This window comes from Trichoderma atroviride, chromosome 2 (assembly GCF_020647795.1).
Source record: "Trichoderma atroviride chromosome 2, complete sequence".
NCBI lineage: Eukaryota > Fungi > Ascomycota > Sordariomycetes > Hypocreales > Hypocreaceae > Trichoderma > Trichoderma atroviride.
In genome coordinates, this window is record NC_089401.1 from 6489813 (window position 1) to 6513610 (window position 23798).

General features: G+C 50.4%; 6 protein-coding genes across 6 annotated transcripts; 2 read left to right on the forward strand and 4 right to left on the reverse strand.

The window, feature by feature from the left end:
* Window positions 1-283: 283 nt before the first annotated feature.
* TrAtP1_005017 (uncharacterized protein) lies at window positions 284-2307 on the reverse strand (the record flags this gene model as incomplete). Its single annotated transcript, XM_066112550.1, has 3 exons — window positions 284-799; window positions 856-1494; window positions 1561-2307. 3 exons carry the CDS (start codon window positions 2305-2307, stop codon window positions 284-286), a joined length of 1902 nt encoding a protein of 633 aa, XP_065968635.1.
* A 1437-nt stretch (window positions 2308-3744) lies between these two features.
* Window positions 3745-5673, reverse strand: TrAtP1_005018 (uncharacterized protein; the record flags this gene model as incomplete). Its single annotated transcript, XM_014084364.2, has 1 exon — window positions 3745-5673. The coding sequence occupies one exon, from the start codon at window positions 5671-5673 to the stop codon at window positions 3745-3747; it is 1929 nt and encodes a 642-aa protein (XP_013939839.2).
* Window positions 5674-9041: 3368 nt separating this feature from the next.
* Window positions 9042-10628, reverse strand: TrAtP1_005019 (uncharacterized protein; the record flags this gene model as incomplete). Its single annotated transcript, XM_014084365.2, has 1 exon — window positions 9042-10628. The coding sequence occupies one exon, from the start codon at window positions 10626-10628 to the stop codon at window positions 9042-9044; it is 1587 nt and encodes a 528-aa protein (XP_013939840.1).
* A 5388-nt stretch (window positions 10629-16016) lies between these two features.
* Window positions 16017-17419, forward strand: TrAtP1_005020 (uncharacterized protein). The gene has a single exon (XM_066112551.1). The coding sequence runs from the start codon at window positions 16094-16096 to the stop codon at window positions 17234-17236; it is 1143 nt and encodes a 380-aa protein (XP_065968636.1). The 5' UTR covers window positions 16017-16093; the 3' UTR covers window positions 17237-17419.
* Window positions 17420-18809, reverse strand: TrAtP1_005021 (uncharacterized protein). Its single transcript, XM_014084366.2, has 3 exons — window positions 18463-18809; window positions 18272-18395; window positions 17420-18187 (listed from the first exon to the last, which is right to left on the reverse strand). The coding sequence occupies exons 1-3, from the start codon at window positions 18738-18740 to the stop codon at window positions 17534-17536; spliced, it is 1056 nt and encodes a 351-aa protein (XP_013939841.1). The 5' UTR covers window positions 18741-18809; the 3' UTR covers window positions 17420-17533.
* Window positions 18810-19636: 827 nt separating this feature from the next.
* TrAtP1_005022 (uncharacterized protein) lies at window positions 19637-23336 on the forward strand. The gene is made up of 2 exons (XM_066112552.1): window positions 19637-21533; window positions 21624-23336. The coding sequence occupies exons 1-2, from the start codon at window positions 21398-21400 to the stop codon at window positions 23132-23134; spliced, it is 1647 nt and encodes a 548-aa protein (XP_065968637.1). The 5' UTR covers window positions 19637-21397; the 3' UTR covers window positions 23135-23336.
* Window positions 23337-23798: the final 462 nt, after the last annotated feature.

Consider the following 23798-nt stretch of genomic DNA (forward strand, 5'->3'; position numbering starts at 1 on the left):
TTGTTTGGATGTGTGAGTTCTGCATGGATGACTTGATGACTTCTTTTTTCTTGTTATATGTGTGAGTCATTGGTATGGAAGTTGGAAAGAGTTCGGACGGCATGATACGAATGACGAGAGATGATTCAGTTTCTTGTAAACTGTTCAGGATACCCTATCTTTGCTGCATATGATTAATGCTTTTTACGAACTGTATGATGTTTTCTTCTATTTTCCTTCATCTAAAATGAAATACTTATTGATCTATTACATTGATGTGCTGTCAAATACCTCATCCTACCTCTTAGTCTTCCCTATCAACCATTCTGTATCCTTCTTCTCCATGGCCACCCCTTAATCTTGCTTTTCTTCTCCAGTAAAATGCTGCGGCGTAGAAAACACCCACAACGCTGAATACTGACCCGCCCATTACTCCTAACGTGCCAGTGCTGAGACTCTGTTCGTCTGAGGAGATTGAGGCTGACGGAGATGGTGGTGACGGCGGTGATGGAGGCGTCGGTGGTACTGGAGATGATTCCGGCGGCGGAGATGATGGTGGCGGAGGAGGAGGAGGAGGAGGGGATGGCGGCTTCAAGCTTACTATATCGCTTGTGACGATGGCAGGCTGGCCATCGTTTTCAAGATCGAGGACGACCGTTGAACCGAGGACGTCGCCCGAGGCTGATACGGCTGCTGCGGCGAGGTACCGGCGAGTAATATCTTTTGTTGTGAGAGGGATAACGGTCTCGAATCCCTGACGAGGAGATTCGGCAATGAGGTTTGTATAGTTGTTTATGGTCTTGTGATTGTCAGAGGCAAACTATCTCGAGGTCAGTAATCTGTGCTATGAGACATGGAAGAGATGGAGTAGCTTACTATGGCCCATGAGGCTACGTCGGTTGCACCGTTCCATGAAACGTAAACGGTGGCATCTACTGTGCTGGCATTAGGTGCATCAGCAGCCATAGTCGGTGGCCACGGCGGCCTCCCGGTCCAGTCTCCCTTGTTCACTCTGTAGGCGAACATGTCTGCCAAAACGTCGCTGCCAATAATTCCTCTCTGAAAGTCCATCACGGGCGCTCCGTCACTCGTATACTCTACAAAGCCGGGGTTGTGTCCCCATCCTGTCATGACATTCCCGCTGCCAAGCGTCTGGTATCCTCCCATGGCGCCGGAGTCGATGTTCTCCGGGTGGAAGAACTGGCTGACCACGCGGGCGGTGAGGGCGACGGGGTCAATGGCGATGTGGAGAGCGCGGGTTTGGCATTTTTCCTGGCAGACGCCGCTGTATTCGCCGTGGTTGTCGAAGAGGGTGATGTGTGTCTCGCTTGAGTTGTTGGAGGGCAGGATGCGGGCGTCGTGCTGCCAGCCGATGTTGGTGGCTTCGCCGTTGGAGAGGTCTGTGAATTGGTTTTTGCGGCCGCCGAGGATCCAGATTGGGTGGCCGTCTTTGCCGTCTACGAGGGTGAGGAGGGAGAGGTGGCGACTGGAGACGAGGTAGTTGCCGTCGTCAGTCTGTAAGTGAAGATGAAATATTAGCGACAATGACTGCTGTGTCTTAGTTCTTGTTGCAAAGCTCACCTTTTGTATAGAGTTGATGTGGAAAAAGTCAAAGCCAGAGTCTGGGCTTACACCGTAATCCCCATTATATATGGCGAATGAGTCGTTAATGTCGAAAAATCTAGAAGCATGCCAGTCAAAGATTAACTGATTAGTTGCTGCGTCGACTTCCTGGAAGCCGCTATCCATGAGGAGGGCGTTTTCCGGCCCTCCCACAGAGGTGCAGTCGTAAGGGATATTAAAATACGTCGAGAAGATGACGCTGCCGTCTTTCGTAACACTAAGCTCGTGCATGTCGGCCTCGGCATCGCCGAGCCCTTGCGCTGTCACGGTGTATCTGAGGTTGTAGTCCTCGTCGAAGAAGAGGCAGTTTCCATTGGCGTGGCCGCGGGTGTGGCCGCCCTCCCAGAAGGCAAAGTAGCGTGAGCCGTTGATGGTATGTACGTTTGATGTATATGTATTTTCATATCTCTGATCTGCGTATATGAGACTCATGTCGCGAGCGTCAAATATCATGGGACCTGCTTTCCATTCTCCGTAGACTGTGCCCAGAAAGACGTATGATGCATTGTCGACTTTGTCCTTTTCCCACTTGTTTACCAAGAATATGGGAGCAACAATGGCTGAAGAGCGGAACGTTTGACTGGGAAAGCCGCCTTGAGAGTTGGCTAGGTCGATGTATTCGGTTGCATTGGTGATGAGCGGGACGTCGGCTAGAGCAGAGTGTGTGAAGAGAAGCGCGGCTGCGCTGATGAGAGAAGAGCGCATTGCGTGGAGGTTTATAAAAGTTAAAAAATGTGTAAATGAAGGAAAGTATAACGAGAACGGATATGGACGCTTTCAAGAATAAAGTACAAGATGGGTATCTGAAATGGGAATCATCGCAATAGATGCTGGCGGTAGTTGCGATTGTGTGAAGTAGCCTTTAAGACGGGCTCAACAACTCGAAGTGTATTAAATGAATGAATTAAGCAAAAAGACAGTCAAACAAGTACAATGAAGAAAACTAAGAATTAAAAAGTCGACTACTTCACAGAGAAATCTCCAAGTGGGCGCATAGCCATGTTCTTAAAACAGAATCCTCTCGCACATCGTCATACGCGGCCCTTTCCCCTTTTTTCCATACCCACTTACGACTTTGTGGGCTGCCCAAGTTTGATGATCGACAGTAACGGCGCCAAAAGCGTTCCAAATTTTCGTGAGTAAAAGGTAAAGCTAGACTTTTAAAGAAGATGTAAGCTCTACGTAGCGGCACTTGATAGGGAGATTCTACTCCCGTGCGTGGATCAGTCCTATGGGGATGGAATTTTAGGATGCGGATGATCGAATTGGCTTGGCAGAGCGCTGATCTTTGGCGTGGTGAGCTTTTGGAGATTTGGTTCGCCAAGAGGAATAGGGGAGCAGGAGTATTGTTTTGAGGCTGGATGAGGAAATGGGCATGATTTGATGAGACTTGTTGGATGAAGGGAAAATGCCAAGACGATGGGCGTTGGCGATCTTCTTGGTCTGAAACAAGTCGTGGTTGGCGAGGTGCCGGTGAGCCGGGACTGGATAGAGAGGCAGAGTTGATGAGAATGTAGTATTTGAAAGGGCGATTGTAAATGAGATGATTTGCATTTTATATTCAGATTGATTGACCGAGTTGTATACCTATACATAAGACTATATTTACAAGATGAAGATATCTTGTGGAAATGCAGGGTCCGCAAGGGTATGGAGATGGTTGATGGTCAACCGTCTATCAAATTGCTGAGCATGACTAGGTGTGAACAGAAGAATGAGGCCTCTACAAGTTTTTGGTATTATCCCAGCTTAGAACTATCAATTCAGCCCATACGGCCAATAAATCCCCATGGACTCTACTCTTGTCCAACTTTAGAGCATAGAAGCAAGAGGACCGGCATCCCGAAAAACCGGAGCTCGGCTCCGCAGTGGGTCCTGCTTGCGTGGACATTGCAGGCAATTTCTGCTGAGGCCGACGATCCGTAGCGATGTTCCGGGCGGTATGTTGTATAATTTCAACTTGTCAGTTACGTGTACTTTATGATGCTAATGATTGAGGGATGATTGATAAGGTGTGAAACAAGAATTGGGATGGAGCATGTATTTCTTGAGCAGTTTGATTAGGACGATACTATAGAAAGGGGACTATTCAAAAGATGGAAGCGAGTAAAACGTGTATGTAATGCTATATATCCAGCTCATCTAAATGGGTTCATCCCGTGGCTCAATCAAAATCTCATTCACCGCAACATGCTCCGGCTGGCACACGGCATACACAATCGACCGCGCCACGTCTTCCGGATCCAGAATCTTGGCCCCCGACGGCTCGCCATACTTCTTGACGGCCTCGGCGTCCGTAGACATGCCGAGCAGATCCGTCGCCGTGTTGCCCGGCTGAATGGCAGTCACGCGAAGGCCCGAGCCCGCATTCTCCACGCGCAGGGCCTGCAGTGTCGCCTCGACGAAGAACTTGCTGGCCGAGTAGACGCCCAGGCCGGGGAACACTTTGCGGCCGGCGTCGGAGGAGATGGCGACGACGTGGCCCGTCTTGCGGGCGAGCATGCCGGGGACGGTGGCGGCGATGCAGTTGAGCACGCCCTTGCAGTTGACGTCGACGGTGCGCTCCCACTCGTCGGTCTGGACGTTGGCCATCATGGTGTAGTACATGACGCCGGCGCAGCAGACGATGATGTCGACGGGGCCGAGCTTCTCCGCGGCCTCTGCTACGAGGGCGTCGACCTGGGCTTTGTTTGAAACGTCGGTCTTGTGGATGAGGACCTTGCTCCCGCTGATGCTGCTGTTGATCTTGGCCTTGATGCCCTCGAGGGCGTCGGTTCGGCGTGCTGCGAGAGCTACAGATGCTCCCTCCTTGGCGAGGCCTGCGGCGACTGCAGCGCCGATGCCAGAAGAAGCACCTGTGATGATGGCGACTTTGCCGGCTAGGCGTCCCTTCTTTGCGCCGATAGCTGCGACTGTTCCGTTGGCTGTAAGTCGACGAGGCGGCTTGGGAAGCCATCCTCGGGCGTAAAAGTGCCGCATATATGTTTCAAGCAGGGCATTGTCGATGTTGACGCGCTTCAAGCCATACAAGTCGAGAGTTGGCTGGGTGGCACCGTCTTTGAGAACAATAGAGCCCTTTAGTAAGTCGACAGTGGGCATTCCTCCACGCAGGATGTCGACGGTAAACGGCTCGTCTCCTCCACGAGACTCTCGCTTCTCCCTCCATAAGTCTACCCATTCATCCCACTCCAGGCGTCCCGTTTCGTAGCCTAGCTCGGCTAGAGAGTCAAACAAAGATGATGCCTTGATCGGGCTAGGATCTCCGAGGTGGTATACCAACTGCTGGCCTTGAGTGTGGTCAGCCAGTGTGATGATGGCTCTGCTGACGAAATCAACGGGGGTCATTTCCATGACCCAGTCGGCAACATCGGGAGCCTGACCGAGATGGAGCGATTCAACAACCAGGGCATTGAGAAGATCATAGGTATTCGCAGCACCAGTGACGCTGTGGCCGCTGATGGTGCCTGGTCGGTAAATCTTGACCGGGATGCCTCTCTTGCTTGCCTCAACCACCAGTTTCTCTGCAACCCATTTGGTTTGTCCATAGCCATCTTGCAGTTTATTGGGGACATCGTCAAAATCAATTGTGGTATCCTCGGACCAGCCCTCAAGTGAAGGTGGGAGAACGCCGTTGGTAGAGATGTGGTGCAGTGTTGCTCCGCCACGCGAGGCAAGACGAATAATCTCCCTTGTTCCGTTCACGTTTGCGTTTCTCAGGGCGGCATAGGGATAGACAAGGTTGACAGTGGCGGCTGAGTGGACAATGACTTCAACACGAGATGCAAGCTCTTCGAAAGCCTCTGGAGATAGACCCAGCCGGCTCCTGGCCAGGTTGCCCGGTACAATCTCCATACGCTCCAGCATCGAGTCGCTCCAGATGCCCAGGTCGATCAAGTTCTTGCGGATTCGGGCCATTCCGGCAGGGCGGCAATCTCCTGAAGGATCCGTGAATCGAACCATGCACAGAATATGCGCCGAGGTGTTTTCGAGGAGGTATTTCAAAAGGAAAGCTCCCAAGTAACCAGTGGCTCCCGTAAGCAAGACCGTTTCCGCATCGCTGAGGCGTTTCATCTGCACGCCTGCGGCACTAATGTCCTCCGGCAGGACGGCATCAGCTCGCAGGACGGCTGGGAGATCTGCCTGCACCTCCTCGGTGTGGCCATCGCGAGCCGCCTTGACGGCTTCAAGGTGTCCATCCAGCGTGGGATTGCCAGCCAGGGGGGGCCAGCGGAACGGGAAAGCCAAACGCCTTGGTCAATCGACTGGCAAGATCAGCGAGAATCAGAGAGTGTCCTCCCAGGTCAAAGAAATCGTGCTTTGGCGTGATGATTGGGATGGGGACATTCAGAGCTGCAGACCACATTTTAATAATGGTGTCCATCTTGATAGTCACATTCTTCTCCAGCTTCGCTGTTTGCACTGGGGTCTTTGGTCTTGGAGGGGGCGGGAGAGCTTTGAGGTTGGTCTTGCCAGAGACCTCGTGTGTAGGCAGCTCCTTGAGCTCAACCCAAAGGGGTGGAATCATGTAATGTGCTAGATGGGCAGACAGAGCTCGCCGGGCAACTGGACTATGGCCAGCCTCATCGATAACCACAATGGTGCGGCCTTGGAGATTGTCGCTGTCGGGGACGATGTAAGCCACCAATTGCTTCTGCAAGCCCTCTCCGTGGGCCACCACGGCACAATCCCGCACTGCCAAATGCTTCACAATAGTCGTCTCAACTGCACCTGGCTGCACGGTGTATCCACGAGTCTTGATCATGCCACCGACTCGGCCTGTAATTTCGAGAAGGCCCGACGGAAGCATCCTCGCCATGTCCCCAGTTCGATACATTCGAGCATCCTCCTTCTTCTCAAAAGGATCAACCTGGAAAGCCATGGCCGTTGTTTCCGGGAGGTTGAGGTACTCTCTCGCTAGTAGGTCGCCGCCGACGAAAAGCTCGCCGCTTACACCTGCATCCAGCCTGTTTCCTGCCTCGTCTAAGATATAAATGTGCTCAGGATCGACAGGCGGTCCAACCGGGCAGACGCGGGCCTCGTAATCCACAAACGTCTTGATATCACCCACGGCAATTTCGTGGGTTTCACTGGCGCTGTAAACGTTGAGGAGGCGGGTGTTGGGGAGGGCACTACAAGCCCGTCGTACAAGATCTGTTGTGACGACCTCGCCATTCAGCCACAATGACCTCAGCTCCGGGAGTTTCTCACCAAGGTTCGGATGCCGTGAGAGCACGGTGGTCAGCAGAGTGGGGGTCATGAGAGTATCAGTAATGCGCCTGGAAGCGAGGAACTCAACAAGCCCGATGGGATCGTAGCTTGCGCCGTCGGGAACAGCAACTGTGGTGGCTCCGCGGATCAAGGGACGCAGCATTTCCCAGACGAAAAAGACGTTGCAGGCGACACGATCACCGGGGCCAAGGTCGCTCGTGCGGAATCTCAAGTCGTAGCTGAGAACAGGCGCTCTGTGAGGGTTTGCAATGCCCTTTGGCTTGCCGGTGGTGCCTGATGAGTAGGACACGAATGCCAGGCGGTCCAAGTCGTCACTTGCAGGGAGAGGCTCTCTCGTCTCAACAACAATAGGGGCGGCATGTCCGTTGGTGGATGGCTCCGGCTGGTCGATGATGATGGTGGGAATATCAGCCTTGATATTGGCCGCATGAGCCTTTTGCGTGATAATGACCGTCGGCTTCGCATCGTCAATGACATCCTGAAGGAGGCCTGTGGGATACGCCAGCTCCAGCACGAGAAAAGCGCCTCCCGCTCGCAGAGCCGCAAGAGATGCAATGACATTGTCTGCACTCCGTCCCATCAGCACTCCCACCAGATCATCACGGCCGACGCCATACTGCCGAAGACGATCAGCCAAGGACCAGGTGAGGCTGTCGAGTTCTGCATAGGTGAGAGTCCGTTTTTCGTCCTCCAAGGCGATGGCATCTGGCGTAGCTTGTGCCTGTTGCTCGAACAAAGCCGCCAGATCCTTGGTGATATCAATGACGCTCATCTTGGGAGTTTGGCGAGTCAGTCGCAGCAAAGAGGAGAAGAGCGGATAGCGCAATGGCTATTGGTGTCTCAGTGATGGGCAGCAGCGGAAGAAGAGCTGGTGAGCCTTTCTGTCTATCGACCACCCTGCTGTGATGCTCTGATATTCTCCTGAGCGCCAATTGGTCTTTTCCTGGCGCCCTGCAGCTCGAAATTGGGCTCAATCGCTGGTGTGGTAGGATTTGGGCTTTCGGCCCACTTGATATTCTAGCGTGGCGAGTGTTACCTGGTCTAGCCGCCTGTTCTCGCCGTTGGAAGATTAAGTATTACAAGAGTACGATAAGCCGTGGAGGGGAGTTGCGGTTGAAGAAGGAAAATGGGCAAACAGGCGGGGAGAAGAGAAGAAACCATGTGAAGAGGGCGAAAAGCAGGGAGGTTGTATAAAATTTGGTTGAGGCTATAGCCGGCAATTGAAGTCTGTGCTTACTGTGCATGTACCTGATGCGGTCCCTGCATGCTAGGCATTGCCTCTACAGTACAGTATCAACTGAAAAGTGCTAGATCCGCTGTCGTGGGTCTCCTTGGGGCTTGTTGTTCTGATAATCGGCCGCTGTTGGCTCTGATTGGCCTCTGTTTACACGTGAAAAGGCCAACGTTGCTTCAGAGATTCGGTTCCATATCAAGCTTAGCCCTCTCTGCTGGCAAGGCGAACTCCACAGACGGCTCGAGGTCGCGTGCCTTTTGCAGCTTGCAGGCAATCAATCTCTTTTATTCTTTGGTTTATCTGGCATTTGGGGGAACGGTGGGGGAAAAGCCTTCACTTCAGCCTCTTGTCGCATTGTCACTTTGATTAATATTCGAATCACTGTCACAACTGTAATTTTTAAACCTTATTCGCCTATTCACACTCTTGTTTCTTTTTGACAGCACGAGTTGCGGAAGACGGTTATTACGGGAATATCTCTGCCCCCCTGAGTTTAGCGCATTGTGAACCAGCGTTACCGGAGATTTTCAACAGATTGAATGACTGCCCAACAAAAAACAATACGAACGCGCGATTTGGAGTTGCACAGTTGCTAGTCTCTGACATGTGAAAGAGGTCTTGTGGGGAAATACCAAGAACCTTTGCAAATACATACTGTACTGCCATTGAGACGCGAGATATTTAACCCCAAAGTTCTCCTCTTCTCTGGAGACTTGTTCTTCTAAAACCCCACCATTGCTTGGCAACATGATATCCCCGGATTCAATAGGAGGCGACAGAAGAGAGCATCCAATTATGCGGACGAGACGGCATTCGACACGAGACAATAAGCACAGCAAGATTCCTCTTCAAATGGGGTATCAATTACGACCTGTAGATCATGACACTCATAAAACATAAAAATACAATTATTAACCGCTATGACCGCATACAAAGATTTACTCCGAATCATCAATCATCCCTCGCTGCTCTTCGCTCACGCATCGGATCGGCCCTTGGAAATGTCCACCTCTGCAAGGGGAATCCACTTCCACGAGGTCCTGTAGACAATCTTGTGGCCGACATAAAGGACAATGAAGAGCAGAACGCTGACATAGCACGCGAAAAAGTCGCTCGTGTTCCACTCGATGAAGACTGTGAAGCCGTTTGTGATGAGGATCAGGAGGTTGAAGAAGAAGCCGAACCACGAGAGGTAGGGCTGGAAGGGGGCCTTGTATGGGAGCTCGTCACGGGGGATGTTTTGGTACTTGAGGACATTCATGAACCGGATGTGGCACAGGTTGATGAGCGACCAGCTGATGAAGCCGGCTACGGCCGTGATGTTTAGCAGCCAGTTGAAGACGGTCGTTCCGTTGTTGGACAGGTTGAGGAAGGCCAGCAGACCAAAGGCCGAGCAGGCGGCGACGGCGTAGTACGGAGTTCCGTATCGGTTGGCCTTCTTGAAGAAGGCGGGCGCGTGGCCCTCGCCGGCCATGGCAACCAAGATGCGGCTGCTGGAGAAGATGTCCGAGTTGGCGGCGGACAGGACGGCGGTCAGCAGGACGGCGTTGATGATGGAGGGAAGGGCCTGGATGCCGGCGAGCTTGGCGACGATGACGAGAGGCGAGGCCGAGGCGTTGGTCGATCCGCTCTGGAGGTCGGGGTTGTCGTAGGGCACGTTGATGCCGACGAAGAAGACGGTGCAGTTGAAGAGCAGGAAGACGGACCAGAATGTCCATCGGATGGCAGTTGGGATGGTCTTGCGAGGGTTGGCTGTCTCACCAGCACCGATGACGACCAGCTCTGTTCCCTGGAAACTGAAGCCGGCAGTGATGAGCACGGTCCAGAAACCGACAAACTTGCCAATTGCGCCGTCGACCATGTACTCGGCAAAAGCACCAGGATCTCTCCAGTACTTGAAGCCAATGTAGCCCTGGTCACCGACACCGGCGTTGACACAGATGCCGAAGATGACGAAGCCGAAGATGGTAATGACCTTGATGCTGGAGAGGTAGGCCTCCATTTCGCCAAAAATGAAGGTCGGCAGGAACTGCGCAGCTGTGAAGACCACCCAGAAAATGGCAATCCAGACTCCAATGCTGATAGACTCGGTCCAGTACTGGATAATGAGGCCGCTGGCGGTCAACTCCAGACCGATGGTGATGACCCAGCTGAACCAATAGATCCAGCCCATGGCAAAACCAAGCGTGGGATCCATGAACCGCGACGCATAGACGGTAAAGGCTCCCGTGACGGGAATGTATGACGCCATCTCGCCCAGCGCCACCATGATGGAGTAGACGACGCTGCCGAGGAACAGGAAGGAGATGAAGAGAGAGCCAGGCCCGGCCTTGGACAGAGCACCGCCAATGCCCAGGAACAGGCCGGTGCCGAGCGCAGCACCGATGGCGATGAATTGCAAGTGGCGGGAGTTGAGCTCGCGCTTCAGGCCCTCCTCGCCGGCCTGGCCCGCTGCGATGTCGTGGTTCGGGCCATCGCCTACGGGCTTGTCGCTGATGCCTTGGACGTACTTCTCGTCAGACACCAGCGGTCCTCCCACGGGGGAAGATGATTCAAAGGCCATTTTGTGTCTTTACTCTCGAAGAAAACAGAGAGCAAGATTTAAGAAGAAAAAAATCGGACTCGAAAAGGATGAGTCAAAGGGGGGGAGACGAGATCGGTCCGGAGGGTCGGCGGCGAGCACGAGAGCAGCAGGTAGTATTAAGGAAGTTGAGTATGATGACGGAGGGTGAGAGAGGAGGTCACCCAAATCGATATCAAAACACCATACGCGGGACGAAAAGCTGGAGAACAAGAGAGCCAAGAAGAAGCAGGAAACGCGTCGGCGGCAGACGGGCACAACTTTATGGTTTGCGACGTCTTGCTCGCTGGCTCGGCCCTTTCAATGCTTGACTACCTACATCAACGTTACTACTGCTACACTACGCGGCGGTCCAGCTTATCAGCTTGGCTGGCCTGGCGAGACCCTCACTTTCGCCCCATATAAGCCCCATCAACTGATGAAGAGTTTGATGGAGCTAGCCCAGTCTCGGCACAGCAACGCCGTGATAGCGAGTCGAGGAGGTCGGATCCGACCCTACGTAGATCCTATTTTTTACCTACTTTTTGTTCTGTTTCTCTCTCTTTTTTCTGATCTGCGTCATTGTGAAGGCGTTGATTCATACCAGTCGTTCCCCGGCTTGAAGCCACTTTCCAGATCCGGACATGCGCCAAGTACGGCAGACTCACCAACCAACTAACGATCTGAACATGTAGTTTTAAGGGCGTGGCAGCGGAAGAATACAAACCAGGTACAGCTTCTCTGCATCTTCTAGCGGCGTTCTCTAGCGCTTGGCTGTTCTTTTTCTCTTTTCTTTGGTGGCTGCGGAAGGAAAAAAAAAACTGCGCGCGCGTTGTGATGGTGCTAAAAGAGCGCCATCGGCATTGCCGCCAAGGCCAATCATTGACTTGCAAAACTGGGTCTTGGAGGCAAAAATGGGAATTGAATTTTTTTTTTCTCTCCCCTTCCTTGGTGTGCCCTGATGCCCTTTTTAGAACCTTCATTTTTGGCCACCGCTGAAAAGGGTTCGGCGTGAGAGTCGTGTGTGCGGGATGGATCTCGGCGTTCCTTGTGGTGGTTTGAAGGCGCTGGCGACGGCGATGGCAACAACTTTACTTTCTGTCTCTAATAGAAACCTAATGCAGAGCCTGACCACGCGAGTGCTGGGCCTAGCAGCATCAGGAACAGCTAACAAGCATCGTCGGCTCCTAGTACGGGCGATGTGACGCTGTAGCTGCGGGTGTTTCTCCAGACTCTGCCTCTGCGCCGACGCAACCCATGGACGGCAGCATGAACAACAGGTGATAAGCATGGCAAAAGCCTTTGGGTCTGCTTGACCCCGGCTGCTCTGTTTTACGCTATACTCTGCTCGTGTCGTATTACGGGGGAAAGGCACTGCTCTGGAAGATAATGAAGTGGCTAGTCCAGTTGATAGTATTAGTCTGGTGGTTTACAAAGAGACACGGCCAGTGAATCCTCATCAGCCACTTGTTTGCGTATGAATCAGAACGGCAAACTCCACTCACCCAGGTCCACTCAGCTCCCGCGTCTGGAGACCAAAAGCAAGCAGCAACGATACGGCCGATGTGCAGCCCAACCTCCAAATCTGGCTGCAGCTATTACGTATTACGTCGGCAGCGCAACTCCCCCATGGGCAGGCCATGCCGCTTCCCCAGGTCTTGCGTCTTGCAGGCGGTGATAGAGTTGGGGATTAAGGATACGTTTCTCTCCACACTGCTGCGATGCATCGGGCTTTGGTGGATATTTGTTACCAAGAGAAACGTCGTCGTCGTTGAGGAGATGCCTGGATTTACATGCGGCGTTGATCTCGTGAGGCGACTGACGCCCTCTCGCTACCCTGTTTGCGCCGCATCTGCACATCATTCTGAATGCTTGTGCTTTGGTAACCCGAAGGGAACCGACCTGATTTTAGTGGGCTGATTGGCTTCTGGGAACCTGGTTCGTTTTTTTGCGCAGGTCCGAGCCGGCAACTTATCGAAATCTTACATTTGGAGTTTAATCTGGCGTGTTTGGGAGATGAAGCCGTTTACCTGACTCCACGAAATCCCCGAGTCGTTGTGGAGACGCAAACGCTAGATCTCATCGCAGCGCTCCGTAGTCGGGGATTACGTGTGTAACAGGTATGTGCAATCGCCCAGCGCGCGTATTTCAATAATCCTCGAGTCATGGATGCGAAGGCGTTGCGGGAGAGGTTTTGGAAGAATCCTTGTATGTTGTGTGCTGAGATAAGCAGCATCGTATAGCCTCATTCACTATCCAGGCATATACGTTATTCTCGTAAGCTCACGCACGAAGTTACTGTGATTGCATAAATAGAGACCAAAAGGCTTTTTTGCTGGACACTGGCCGTGAATGTGACGCTCATAGCATCTCAAAGGCAGTTCTATAATCTCTTCTTTGACATTCTTCCTAGCATTGCACTGAGCGTTTCAGAGCCGTAGCTCTCGAGACAAGTCCCACTTCGCATATGCCCGTCGGTGAAGTCGCGGTCTGTGCTAAATAAAGGCTGGAAGGCGACTAACAAATAGGAGAAGAAGCACAGTCGATTTATTACCATGACTTGGTGGCATATCGAGCGTCAGTCATATTACTGGTAGAAATAAAGTTCCAGGTTGCCACACATGTTTCGCTACCCTTTCTTGATCTGTATCGAAATCGCCGTGTATATGTGCATGCCGCTGAGACAAATAGACATAGTTTTGCGTTATGATGCCTCTATAGACACAGCAGTGAAGCCATAGTGACATTCTATACGAATTCCTTTTTCGTCAAACCTATACCGAGAAGAAATTTTAGGTCCCCGCCATTTTTGCTTGGCGTTAACCAATTTGATCAGATGTTAAGAGCCTGGATGATATATGTCACATTTTTTTTTCTCGGCAATAATACAACACTTACCCTATCACTCGATTTATATGATTTGATAGTGAAACCTGGTGCAATTTTAGGAGACGCATAATTGCTGTACTAGCTGTCTGAGAGTGTGTCGAATAGCCATGGTCTTTCTTGTAGATGGGAGTCATTTGGCAATTGTAACAAGCTTACATGGGATTGCTCTATTTTTTTTAATCTTTTAGCTTACTTCGATATATATGTCGTTTGGAGGTTTTAAGCCGAGTATGTTTCGGGAGTATTACAATGATAGAGATGAAGCCTAGAGTTATCCGAGACTGTTTGAGACTTGTACACGGATACATAGTCACTATAGATGAAGTAAATGGACGTGGAGAAATTTTTGCGCTAAATGTTTTCTTATTTACACGTATTTGACAGGACGCCCTTTCGGAAACATATTATCGGTCAGTGTGATACGATGTAAGATGCTGCTGCTACAGGCAAGCAGTGCAAAATATTAGGGCAAGTGCTGATAGTGTGCAGCCTTTGCCGGCTCATACTTAGCATGTATATAGACCGTAGAACAGTTACATATCAAAAGACGGATTGACGTTGGTTTAACCTCTTGACAACGCCCTTTGATCTGACCCTGGCGATTGAGACAAAAGACGTGATGCTTAGCGCGATGCAAAGATTGGCTGAATTTCGGAATAGCGTCCAAATGGCCCGCGCGGGTGGCTGCCGCAACTACCGGGGCCTGGCCCCACGAGATGAAGCTGGAGGCCGAGGATCCACACGAATGTTCAAAAGGATGCAGAACATGACTTTATGGTGGATGGAAAATAAGAAGGGGCTTCTTAAAAATGCTTTCATGAAGGATTAGAAAAGAATACAAACAAGTGTCAACCAGGACGACGAGGCTCTGAGTGCCTGTGTAAACGAATGTCATGTGCGCCCTTTGATTTGGCCAAGTCTGTTGTGTAGCTGTACTCTGTATATGTTTGGTACTACAGGGCTCGTGATGATGCATAATAAGAAGGAAAAACAAGACAATGGTACAAGAAATACAAGGGGCAGAGCTGTTGTACAAGAGTGCCGAAGCACATAGTGTACAGGCACGAGAGGATTAGGCGTGACCCTGCCCCTACCTCAGTGAATCTGAAAGATTTAACTTATGTAGAGAATAGCACACTATGAATATGATTTGTGAGAAAAAAAAATGTTTTATTTAATAATTAGAATGAGAGTGTTGGAGGCGATTGTAGCTGTTAGGCAACATACGTGTACAAAATCTTTAGCATTACTAGAAACCTGCATGATTACTGACCACAAAAGGCACTTGTCTGTTTCTATACACTGCAATCTAAAAAAATTGCGTATCCCGCTTTATTTCCACTTGCTCGGATCCTCCTGCTATTATCCGCTACGTGCATGTACCCAACAACATTGTGGCCGTACACCAACTTGGCGCTCTGCGACCAACTAGCCACAGAAAGACCAATTCGGGAATTTGTCATGTCAAACAAGGTCGTCTGAGTTACACTTGAGCTTTCGTTCTCTCTGGTTTCCAATAAAATCAGAGCAACTCTTCTTGTTCAGCCATCTACATATGCGATGGAAAAATCATCATCACTCGCCAACCGCCAGGAAACTACGCCGCCAGGGCCAACATCAGCCCTGATGCGCACGAGGCGACAAGGCCCAAGCCACTCGCCGACCTCAGCTCCCGATAGCACGCACAAATTCAATTAGTAACCGCGCATACAAAATTTGGGCTCTCGCACCAGAATGCCTTCAGTTGAATGCTAGCTCTGACGTTTATTTTGCTGCGCTCTGATTGGCGGGGCTGCGTGGCCATCAGGGTTCTCACCACCACAAATGGGACTTTGTGTGACCATCAAGGTTCTCAGCCGTAGTGGCCGACAAGAAGAGGAGAAACAAAGATTCCATGATAACTCACGTCTCGATATCGCATCACGCAATTTGTGTGGTGGGGAAATATCAAAACATAGCCCTCTTCCCTCGTTTTGTGCGTGCCACAACCTTCCTGTTGTTTGCACGTGGTGAAAACCAAAGTGTAGCCCGTCAGTCTAAATATAAAAAAATAGTCTCAGTTGGCTCGCGCGTGATGCTTCAGCTCGAGCGCCGAGCCAACAGTGGCTAGATGTCTTTCCGAAACAAAAACTTGACGCCCCGAACCCCTTGCTTGACTCTGTACAACACGACATGTTGCCACCCCCAAGGCCTCGTCGCAGGGAGCCGTGAGAAGCTGCTCTTCGGTGTCCAAGCTGGGCCATCACGGTGCTCAAGCTACGTGAAATTATCAGCGCAGACCCGGCACCAGGCCATCCGCGTGCTCCAATAACAAGCCAAAGAGGCCAAAAAGCATCTCCACTGCACGGATGCTTGCTGGGGGCTTTGAGCCGTGGCCCGTTTGTTGGCCAGCCTCGTCTCTGGCATGTTGGTGCGGGCGCCCCTAGGCCATTCTTTGGGTGAAACTATAGAACGAGATCCACCGTGGCTGCAGCTTCAAATACTGTCCCATCCCACCCTCTTCTTTTTCATTTCTTCAGTCGAGCCATCATCTCATCTCATTTGCTTGCCAACATCTCTTGCTGTTGATCTGAGCAGCCATGGCGGACGCAGACTTCAACCCCCAGGCCGTCGACCTCGACTCGGCGGACCCCCGAGACATCATCTGCTACCTCAACGCCGGCGGCAACGAGTACAATGGACGTCTCGGCGTGCGTGTTTCGGCGCTGTTTGTCATCATGATTGTCTCGACGGCCGTGACCTTCTTCCCCGTCCTGGCCACCCGCGTTCGACGCCTGCGCATCCCCCTCTATGTCTACCTCTTTGCCCGCTACTTTGGCGCTGGCGTTATCATCGCCACAGCCTTCATCCACCTCCTCGACCCGGCCTATGAGGAGATTGGACCGGCGAGCTGCGTCGGCATGACTGGCGGCTGGGCTCAATACAGCTGGCCCCCTGCCCTGGCCCTGACCTCGGCCATGCTGATCTTCCTGCTGGACTTCTTGGCCGAGTACTACGTCGACAGGAAATTCAAACTGGCCCATGTTGAGGTCGAAGACACCATCACTGACGGCCGTCACACTCACACCCACCAGGGACTGCACTCGGCTGACCAGGATGGCGCTATTCCTCCTCTCAATGCAAAGGGCAACGAACAAGTGATGGATCGTGCTCCTAGCGACAAGCCAAGCGATGACTTCGACGTCGAGGAACTCAAGGATCTTGAAGGCGACTCCGAGAAAGTGGCCTTTGGCTTTCAGTCTCAGATTGCGGCCTTTTTGATTCTGGAGTTTGGCGTTCTCTTCCACAGCGTCATCATCGGCCTCAACCTCGGTGTTGCTGGCGATGAGTTTAGCACTCTGTATGCAGTCATCGTCTTCCACCAGTCCTTTGAGGGCCTGGGTATTGGCGCCCGTTTGAGTGTCATCCCATTCCCCAGGCGCTTTAAGTGGATGCCTTGGTTTCTCTGCGCTGCCTATGGATTGACGACTCCTATTGCCATTGCCATCGGCCTCGGCGTGCGGACTACATACAACAGTGGTTCCTTTACCGCCAACGTTGTGTCTGGCGTTCTTGATTCGATTTCTGCTGGTATCCTCATCTACACCGGCTTCGTCGAGATGATTGCGCGCGACTTCCTCTTCAACCCGTATCGCACGCAGGACAAGAAGCGTCTGGCATTCATGCTCTTTTCTCTGTATCTCGGCATCGCAATCATGGCGCTGCTTGGAAAGTGGGCTTAAAGGCGGATGAGAGCATGAAGCATGCGGTGGAAAAAAATGGCTATAGGAAGAGAGTAAGATAGATATACCCATGGCGAGGATTAGAGAATGCATGCACACGAGCATGCAAAACTGCTGTACCAAAAGGGAGAAGGACTTGGATTGAATATCACCTTCCACATATATTGGTTCTAGGATTTGGGACTTGATCTATTTAGAGCATTTCCAATTTGATATTGCATCGCACTATTTATTTTTGTTGCATCCATAGACATACATGTACCAATTCATAAATTTCAGCCGCATCCTTTCCATCACCTAGATTGTGTAAATGAGCTTTGACGCGCTGACCTTGCCCTGGCGCAGCTCCTCCAAGCCCACCAACACGCCCTCGAGGCCGCTGCCGCCGCGATTGACCTCGATCCTGGGAGCCTTGAGCTTGCCCTCTCGGAGCAGCGGCTCCGCAACGTCCCTAAACTTCTTTGCAAACTCGTTGTCTTCAGGGCTCCCTTCGCTGGAAAGACCTCTGGAGAAGGGCTTTCCAAAGACGCTGTAGGCCATGGTCACGGCGGTTTCAATGTTGGGGTTGATGGCGTGGACCTCGTCGAGATTGACGGGGAGCAGCACGCCTAGTTTTCCGCCCTTTGGCGAGATGGAGGCGGCGCCGATTTTGTACGACTCTCCTTCGGAGATGCAGTCCCAGACGAGGGCCAGCTCGCCGCCGGCAGCGGCAATGATGTCTCCGACAACGGTGGGCGAGTTGTAGTCGAAGACGGCGTCGGCTCCCAGAGACTTTAGGTAGTCAAAGTTGCGAGGGCTGGCGGTGGTGATGACTTTGTATCCGGAGAGCTTGGCGAATTGGATGCCCCAGAGACCGGATGCGGTGCTTCCGCCGTAGATGAGAACTGGGGTGGGTGTGGTGATGGGGTTTGTGGGTAGCTGCAGCTTGAGGTTTTGGTATAGACCTTGGCCCTGAATGGTGAAGACGGACGTAATATTAGCAAACAGAGAAGTTAAAGTTGTGAATGTCTGATGGGCATATATATATCAACTTACAACTGTGAAGACTGAAACTCCGAGGGTCGCTCCCTCTTCATCGCTCAGTGGGTTGTGGAATTGGACGTCTGCCTGGGTGAGCAAGTACTCTCCATATGAGCCATTCTCTTTCTCAAACATGTCTCTGCAATTCTCACGTTAGTTGCCGATGAAATTGCAGTGACAAGCAGAGGCCAGAGCACAAGACTTACGCTCCAGGGCTGAGACCGGCAATTCGATCGCCAACTTTAAAGTTGGTCACTCCCGCACCAACCTCAACCACCTCGCCGGCAAAATCGCACCCAATCTTTGTGCCAAATGTGTCTTCCTTGTCGTTGTGAAGGCTCTTCCAGTCGGTAGGATTGATAGAAACCGCCTTTGTCTTGACAATTACGTGTCCATCGCGAACTTTTGGAGTCGGCAGCTCTTGGATAGCTCCCTTGCCCGGGGCAACCTTGATGATGGCCTTGCTTGTCTGAGGGGCTCCCATGATGATATGCTTTCTAGTAGTAGAGTACGGTCTTGTGTGAAACGGTGAATTGATCGGTTTAATCAATGAGGTGAGTGGTCTGCGAAGAGAGCTTGCGACTTGATTCATCTTATACATTTTCTGCGTGCGGAGTAACAACTCATAACGCCGATTTTCGTGTGGTGGATCTAACCGCTTCCTCGAATGATGGCTGGGCGCTGCTGGTTGCGTGACGGCCCGCCACAAGATGGAGGAGATGACGCTATATTTCTAAGCAATTGCCGAGGCGATCTGGATTAGGGAACATGAGTTTCAGATTGAATTATGTGTTTAGTTATTCGTGGTCAGGTCAGCTAAGAGGAAAATGAAAAGAATCATCGTGAGTGGTTTTTTTATAGCACTTTTAAACCTCATTATTGATCCTCCATCATTGTCTAGATCTGGCAATTAATGACTGTTTGAGAGGTTGCACTAGGTAGCTGCAATACGCGGCCGTACACATCTATACTAGTGTTGCTAGGAACATTGAATGCTGGCATCAAGAATCCATGGATATTTGCCGTGGCTAAAATTAACTAGAGCCCCTCTTCTTGGGCTGAATCTCTGATTCTCTACATGTTGCTGTAAGAAAATGCTGACATTCTTCAGTTCGGAGGGTAGATCCGGGCGGATAGCGGGGAATGCCACATTACAAATGAGAGAGCAGCAGCTGTATTATCAAATCATGGATTATTCAGTGGTCAGAATTTAATCGGCGGCCCGAGAGCCTCTCGGCCTCTTATCGCCTAACAGCCTTCGGCGATTCGGCAAGGCCACAGTGGGTATGTGCCTGTAAAGTGTTGGTGCCGCGGGGTGAAGGGAGCTTTCTATTGGCCGAAATGCGTGAAATATATAACAACTAACACCACAATCGCAACCAAGAAACTCACTGCGGCCGTTTTGGCAGGTTTCGCTTCGCCCTGTTTGAGTCAGTCATTCATTCTCTCAAGTCTGCATTGGATATCCAGCGAATGAACTTTTTCCCTATTCGGCTTGGGCATCGTGCTGGCTGTTGATGAACATTGGGCAGCTTCCTTGTGCAATTCTAGTTTGAGGTGATTGTGTTTCGACTCATCCAATGCTAGTCCCCATCGTTGGATGGACTGCGCGGTAAGAGAAGGAAAGCCTCGGCTGGGATTAAAGTGCCCCACGCTTGGCTATCGCTGATATCATCCAATACTTTGAACTTACATTGATACATGTGTCATATAACAGTTCTAATTTTTCTAAGCGATGGGCTTATAATGCAGTGACCCTCTAATTTTTGTCAAGAGACGACTCAGTTGAGATGAATTGGTCATCCTTTTCATCGAATTACAACCTGATGTTTCTATAGATGTGTTATGAGAATATCATATCTGTAAGAGAAGAAATCTAGTCTCAAAATATGAGCCGGAGAACGATTAAGCAAGACAAAACCAACATGTGCTGGCACATAGCGTTAGTTGTTTGATGATTGTTTGTTGTCTAGATTCCTCTCCGCGTGTATAGCGTATACCTGGCGGGGTGACATAACCTATCATAATTCATAGTCACGGGAAAGCAGTTTCTTATCCAGGGTATCCTTTGACAAGGAAGTATATTCTGGTTTAGATGTTAGAAGATGCTGACAATTCATGCCACGAGAAATTTTAGTATATCACTCAAACTATACACTTATATATAGCTCATGGTCTATAAGCATCGTCGCACTAGTTAATGAGAAATATAGCTCTGGGTGCCATTTTTTTTTCTTACGGAAACAACAAACTGTTAGTATTCCTCTATAAGCGAAGAGAAAGACAAAAAAAAAGAAGAAGAAAAATCATCAATCACACGCAGGCAATATTTTACTCCTTATTTAATTGAATTGTCAAAAATTGTGCATCTGTCAGGAGGCTCCCAAATATCGGGTGCACCCGGACGAAGCCAGGAGATTAAGTGGCCATGCAGATTTGACCCATAGTTCCCGATAATGCCAGAACTCTCTATATTACATATTACAGCGAGCGGAGGGCCGCCGATGATCAGTAATACTCAAATTGCCACATATTGCACGCAGCATGTCCAAAATATTTTAAACAAAAAAATTTGGATTCAAGAGGATTCTTTTTGGTACTCGATGGAATCTCATCCTCTGTCAAGCTTTTACTCCGAAACGTTTTCGTTGACCATAGCGGTCCGTGTTCCACTTTTACGGCGCAGCTCTTCGGATTCTAGAATCTCGAAAACGCCCGAGACTCGGAACGGTCCAGCTGCCCCTAACCATATCAATTTTAAAGACGGAGAAATGAAGAACACCGAGAAAGGGGGCTGTTTAAAAAAACAAGATTGACAATTGCTTTATTAGAAGAATTTGGTGGTTATAGGAGCGTAGTGACCCTTGGCAGGATGACTCGCGATCGTGGTATAAAGCAGTAATACTGCTGCAATGCAGGCTCAACTTGATTAGAATCGCTATATACACGACTCTTATGCTCATTTTCCCTCTTAAATAAATTCCTAAGCTTATTTGTCTGGAATGGTCCAAGTGACGTCACTTGATCCCTCTGACACATCATCGGAAAGCCCGAGTCAGCGCTCCTGAAAGCTTCTCTTATAACAAGCGCTTTGCTTCGGCAACTTGGCAGTTACTTTGTTTTGTACAGACAAACTCCAAAATGATAGCTCGAGGGTGCATACGCCAAAACGCTCGCCAATTCACATCTTCGACAGAGCAGGCCAAACTCTTTAAAGCCCTAACGTTTTCTCACTCAACCAAGAGGTCTTACAGTATTGAGCCAAAGTCAAAGAAAGGTATTATACTTCTCTTTAAAACAACATCAGTTTCTTCATCGAATCAGTCCCATGCTTCAAAAAGAGCTTGCTAACACAAGCTTTCTGAAGACAACAAAAGAAAGCGTGTTGTGATTCTGGGCTCCGGATGGGCGGGATATAGCTTTGCTCGCACCCTCGACCCAGCAAAGTACGAACGAGTCGTCATCTCACCTCGCAGTTACTTTGTTTTCACGCCACTACTGGCTTCAACATCAGTCGGCACTCTTGAATTCCGCGCCATCTTAGAGCCTGTCCGCCGTGCGCCAGGAGGCTTGCGCTTCTATCAGGGCTGGGCCGACGATGTCGATTTTTCTCGCAAGGTTATCCGTGTCGAGGCCAATGCCATTGATAAGCTCCAGCATGACCTATCACCAATCTCAGCATCTACAGCTGCGAGTCAAGTAGCGACGGAAACCCGGCCACCCAAGGGAGAGATTTTCGATGTAGAGTACGACAAGCTCGTCATCGCTGTTGGTGCTTACAGTCAGACGTTTGGCATAGCAGGTGTGCGAGAACACGCGCATTTTCTGCGAGATATTGGCGATGCACGGCGTATCCGGTTGCGGGTGCTCTCTCTGTTCGAGCAGTGTTCGTATCCCGCTTCACCAGGCGGCAAAGATAGCAAAACAGCGGGAAGGCCTCTCACCGAAGACGAAAAGAAATCGCTGCTTCATTTCGTCATTGTTGGCGGCGGACCGACAGGAATTGAGTTTGCAGCGGAACTGCATGATCTGATTCACGAAGATTTGAAGAAGATCTACCCAGAGTTGATGCCCCTCGTGCGGATTACCGTTTACGATGTTGCGCCCAAAGTACTGCCCATGTTTGACAAAGCCCTGGCGCAGTATGCAATGGAAGTATTTGCACGTCAGGGCATCCAAGTCCGTACTGAGCATCACCTTGAGGGGATCAGAGTAGCCGACGGAACACTCGGAAGTGCACATGGCGGCCTGAGCATCAAGATCAAAGAATATGGCGATAAAGAGGTTGAAGCTGGTTTAGTTGTCTGGAGCACAGGGCTAATGCAGAACCCGTTTGTGGAACAAATGGTCAACAAGCAATTCACAGCTGTCCAAGAGGCAGAGGCGCCAAAAAGCCACCTCTTGAAAGACCCCAGAACGGGTGGTATCGTCACAGATGGCTATCTACGTGCCCGCATAACTGATAGTAAGATTAGTGAATCCAACGAAACCGCAGCGGCACCAGTCTTGCCAGATGTGTTTGTGATTGGCGATTGCGCGGTAGTGGAGGGCAACGAGTCGTTGCCCAAAACAGCTCAAGTCGCCTCCCAACAAGCAGCGCATCTAGCGAGGCAACTAAACAGAAGCACCAATGATGACTCCATTGATATAAAGAGCGCTTGGAAGCCATTCAAGTTCCGAAACTGGGGCACGTTGACGTACCTTGGCGGCTGGAAGGCGATACATCAAAGCTCTGCCGATACACTACGCGGCTGGGTGGCATGGATAGTATGGCGAGGAGCATATCTGACGAGGAGCATGAGCGTGCGCAATAAGCTTATGGTGCCTGTGTATTGGTTTGTGTCTTGGGTCTTTGGGCGAGATATATCCCGATTCTGAGGAATAGGAAAAGTTTCCACTTGTATTATAGAAAACGGCTCGTATGCTGAACTAACAACACCACTTTACTTAATCGACCAGGAAGAAAAAGTCGATTGAATTGCTAATAAATGTTTACATAGTGCACCATCTCCGTACTCAATATCTGTGCACGTAGACCTATTGCATAGTTTAAGACAACTACATTTTTGAGATGACGTTTTCGAGATGCAAGCAGTATTAAGCTAGAAAAGACTTAGAATTGGAAGAATGAAGCATAGGTTTACAACTAAGCCATAGTCTATTCTCTTGTCTCGTTTTTAGTAATCTTCATCATGAGTCAGTTCTGTTGCTTTAGCAAACATCTTCACGCGACCCATGCAAGAAGTATTGCCCAGAATTTAGGCAATGGCTCATTAAAGCCATGATCTGCGTCTTCCATGCAATCTATGCTCAAGCTGCAGCTGAATCGGCTGCATAGAATCTTTAAGCTGCTTGAACTGGTAGGGTTCTAGATACTGGTAGGGTTACTCTGGGAAAGGGTCACTTCGGAACAAACAAGATCTGGCACTATTGTATGCGGTACTACTCTCGTACAAGATAAATCCCGAACAAGTTTATTCATGGAATGGCACCCTTTAGATAGCCGCCTTGTTACAAGTAGCTGATAAGACAGAGGAAATAC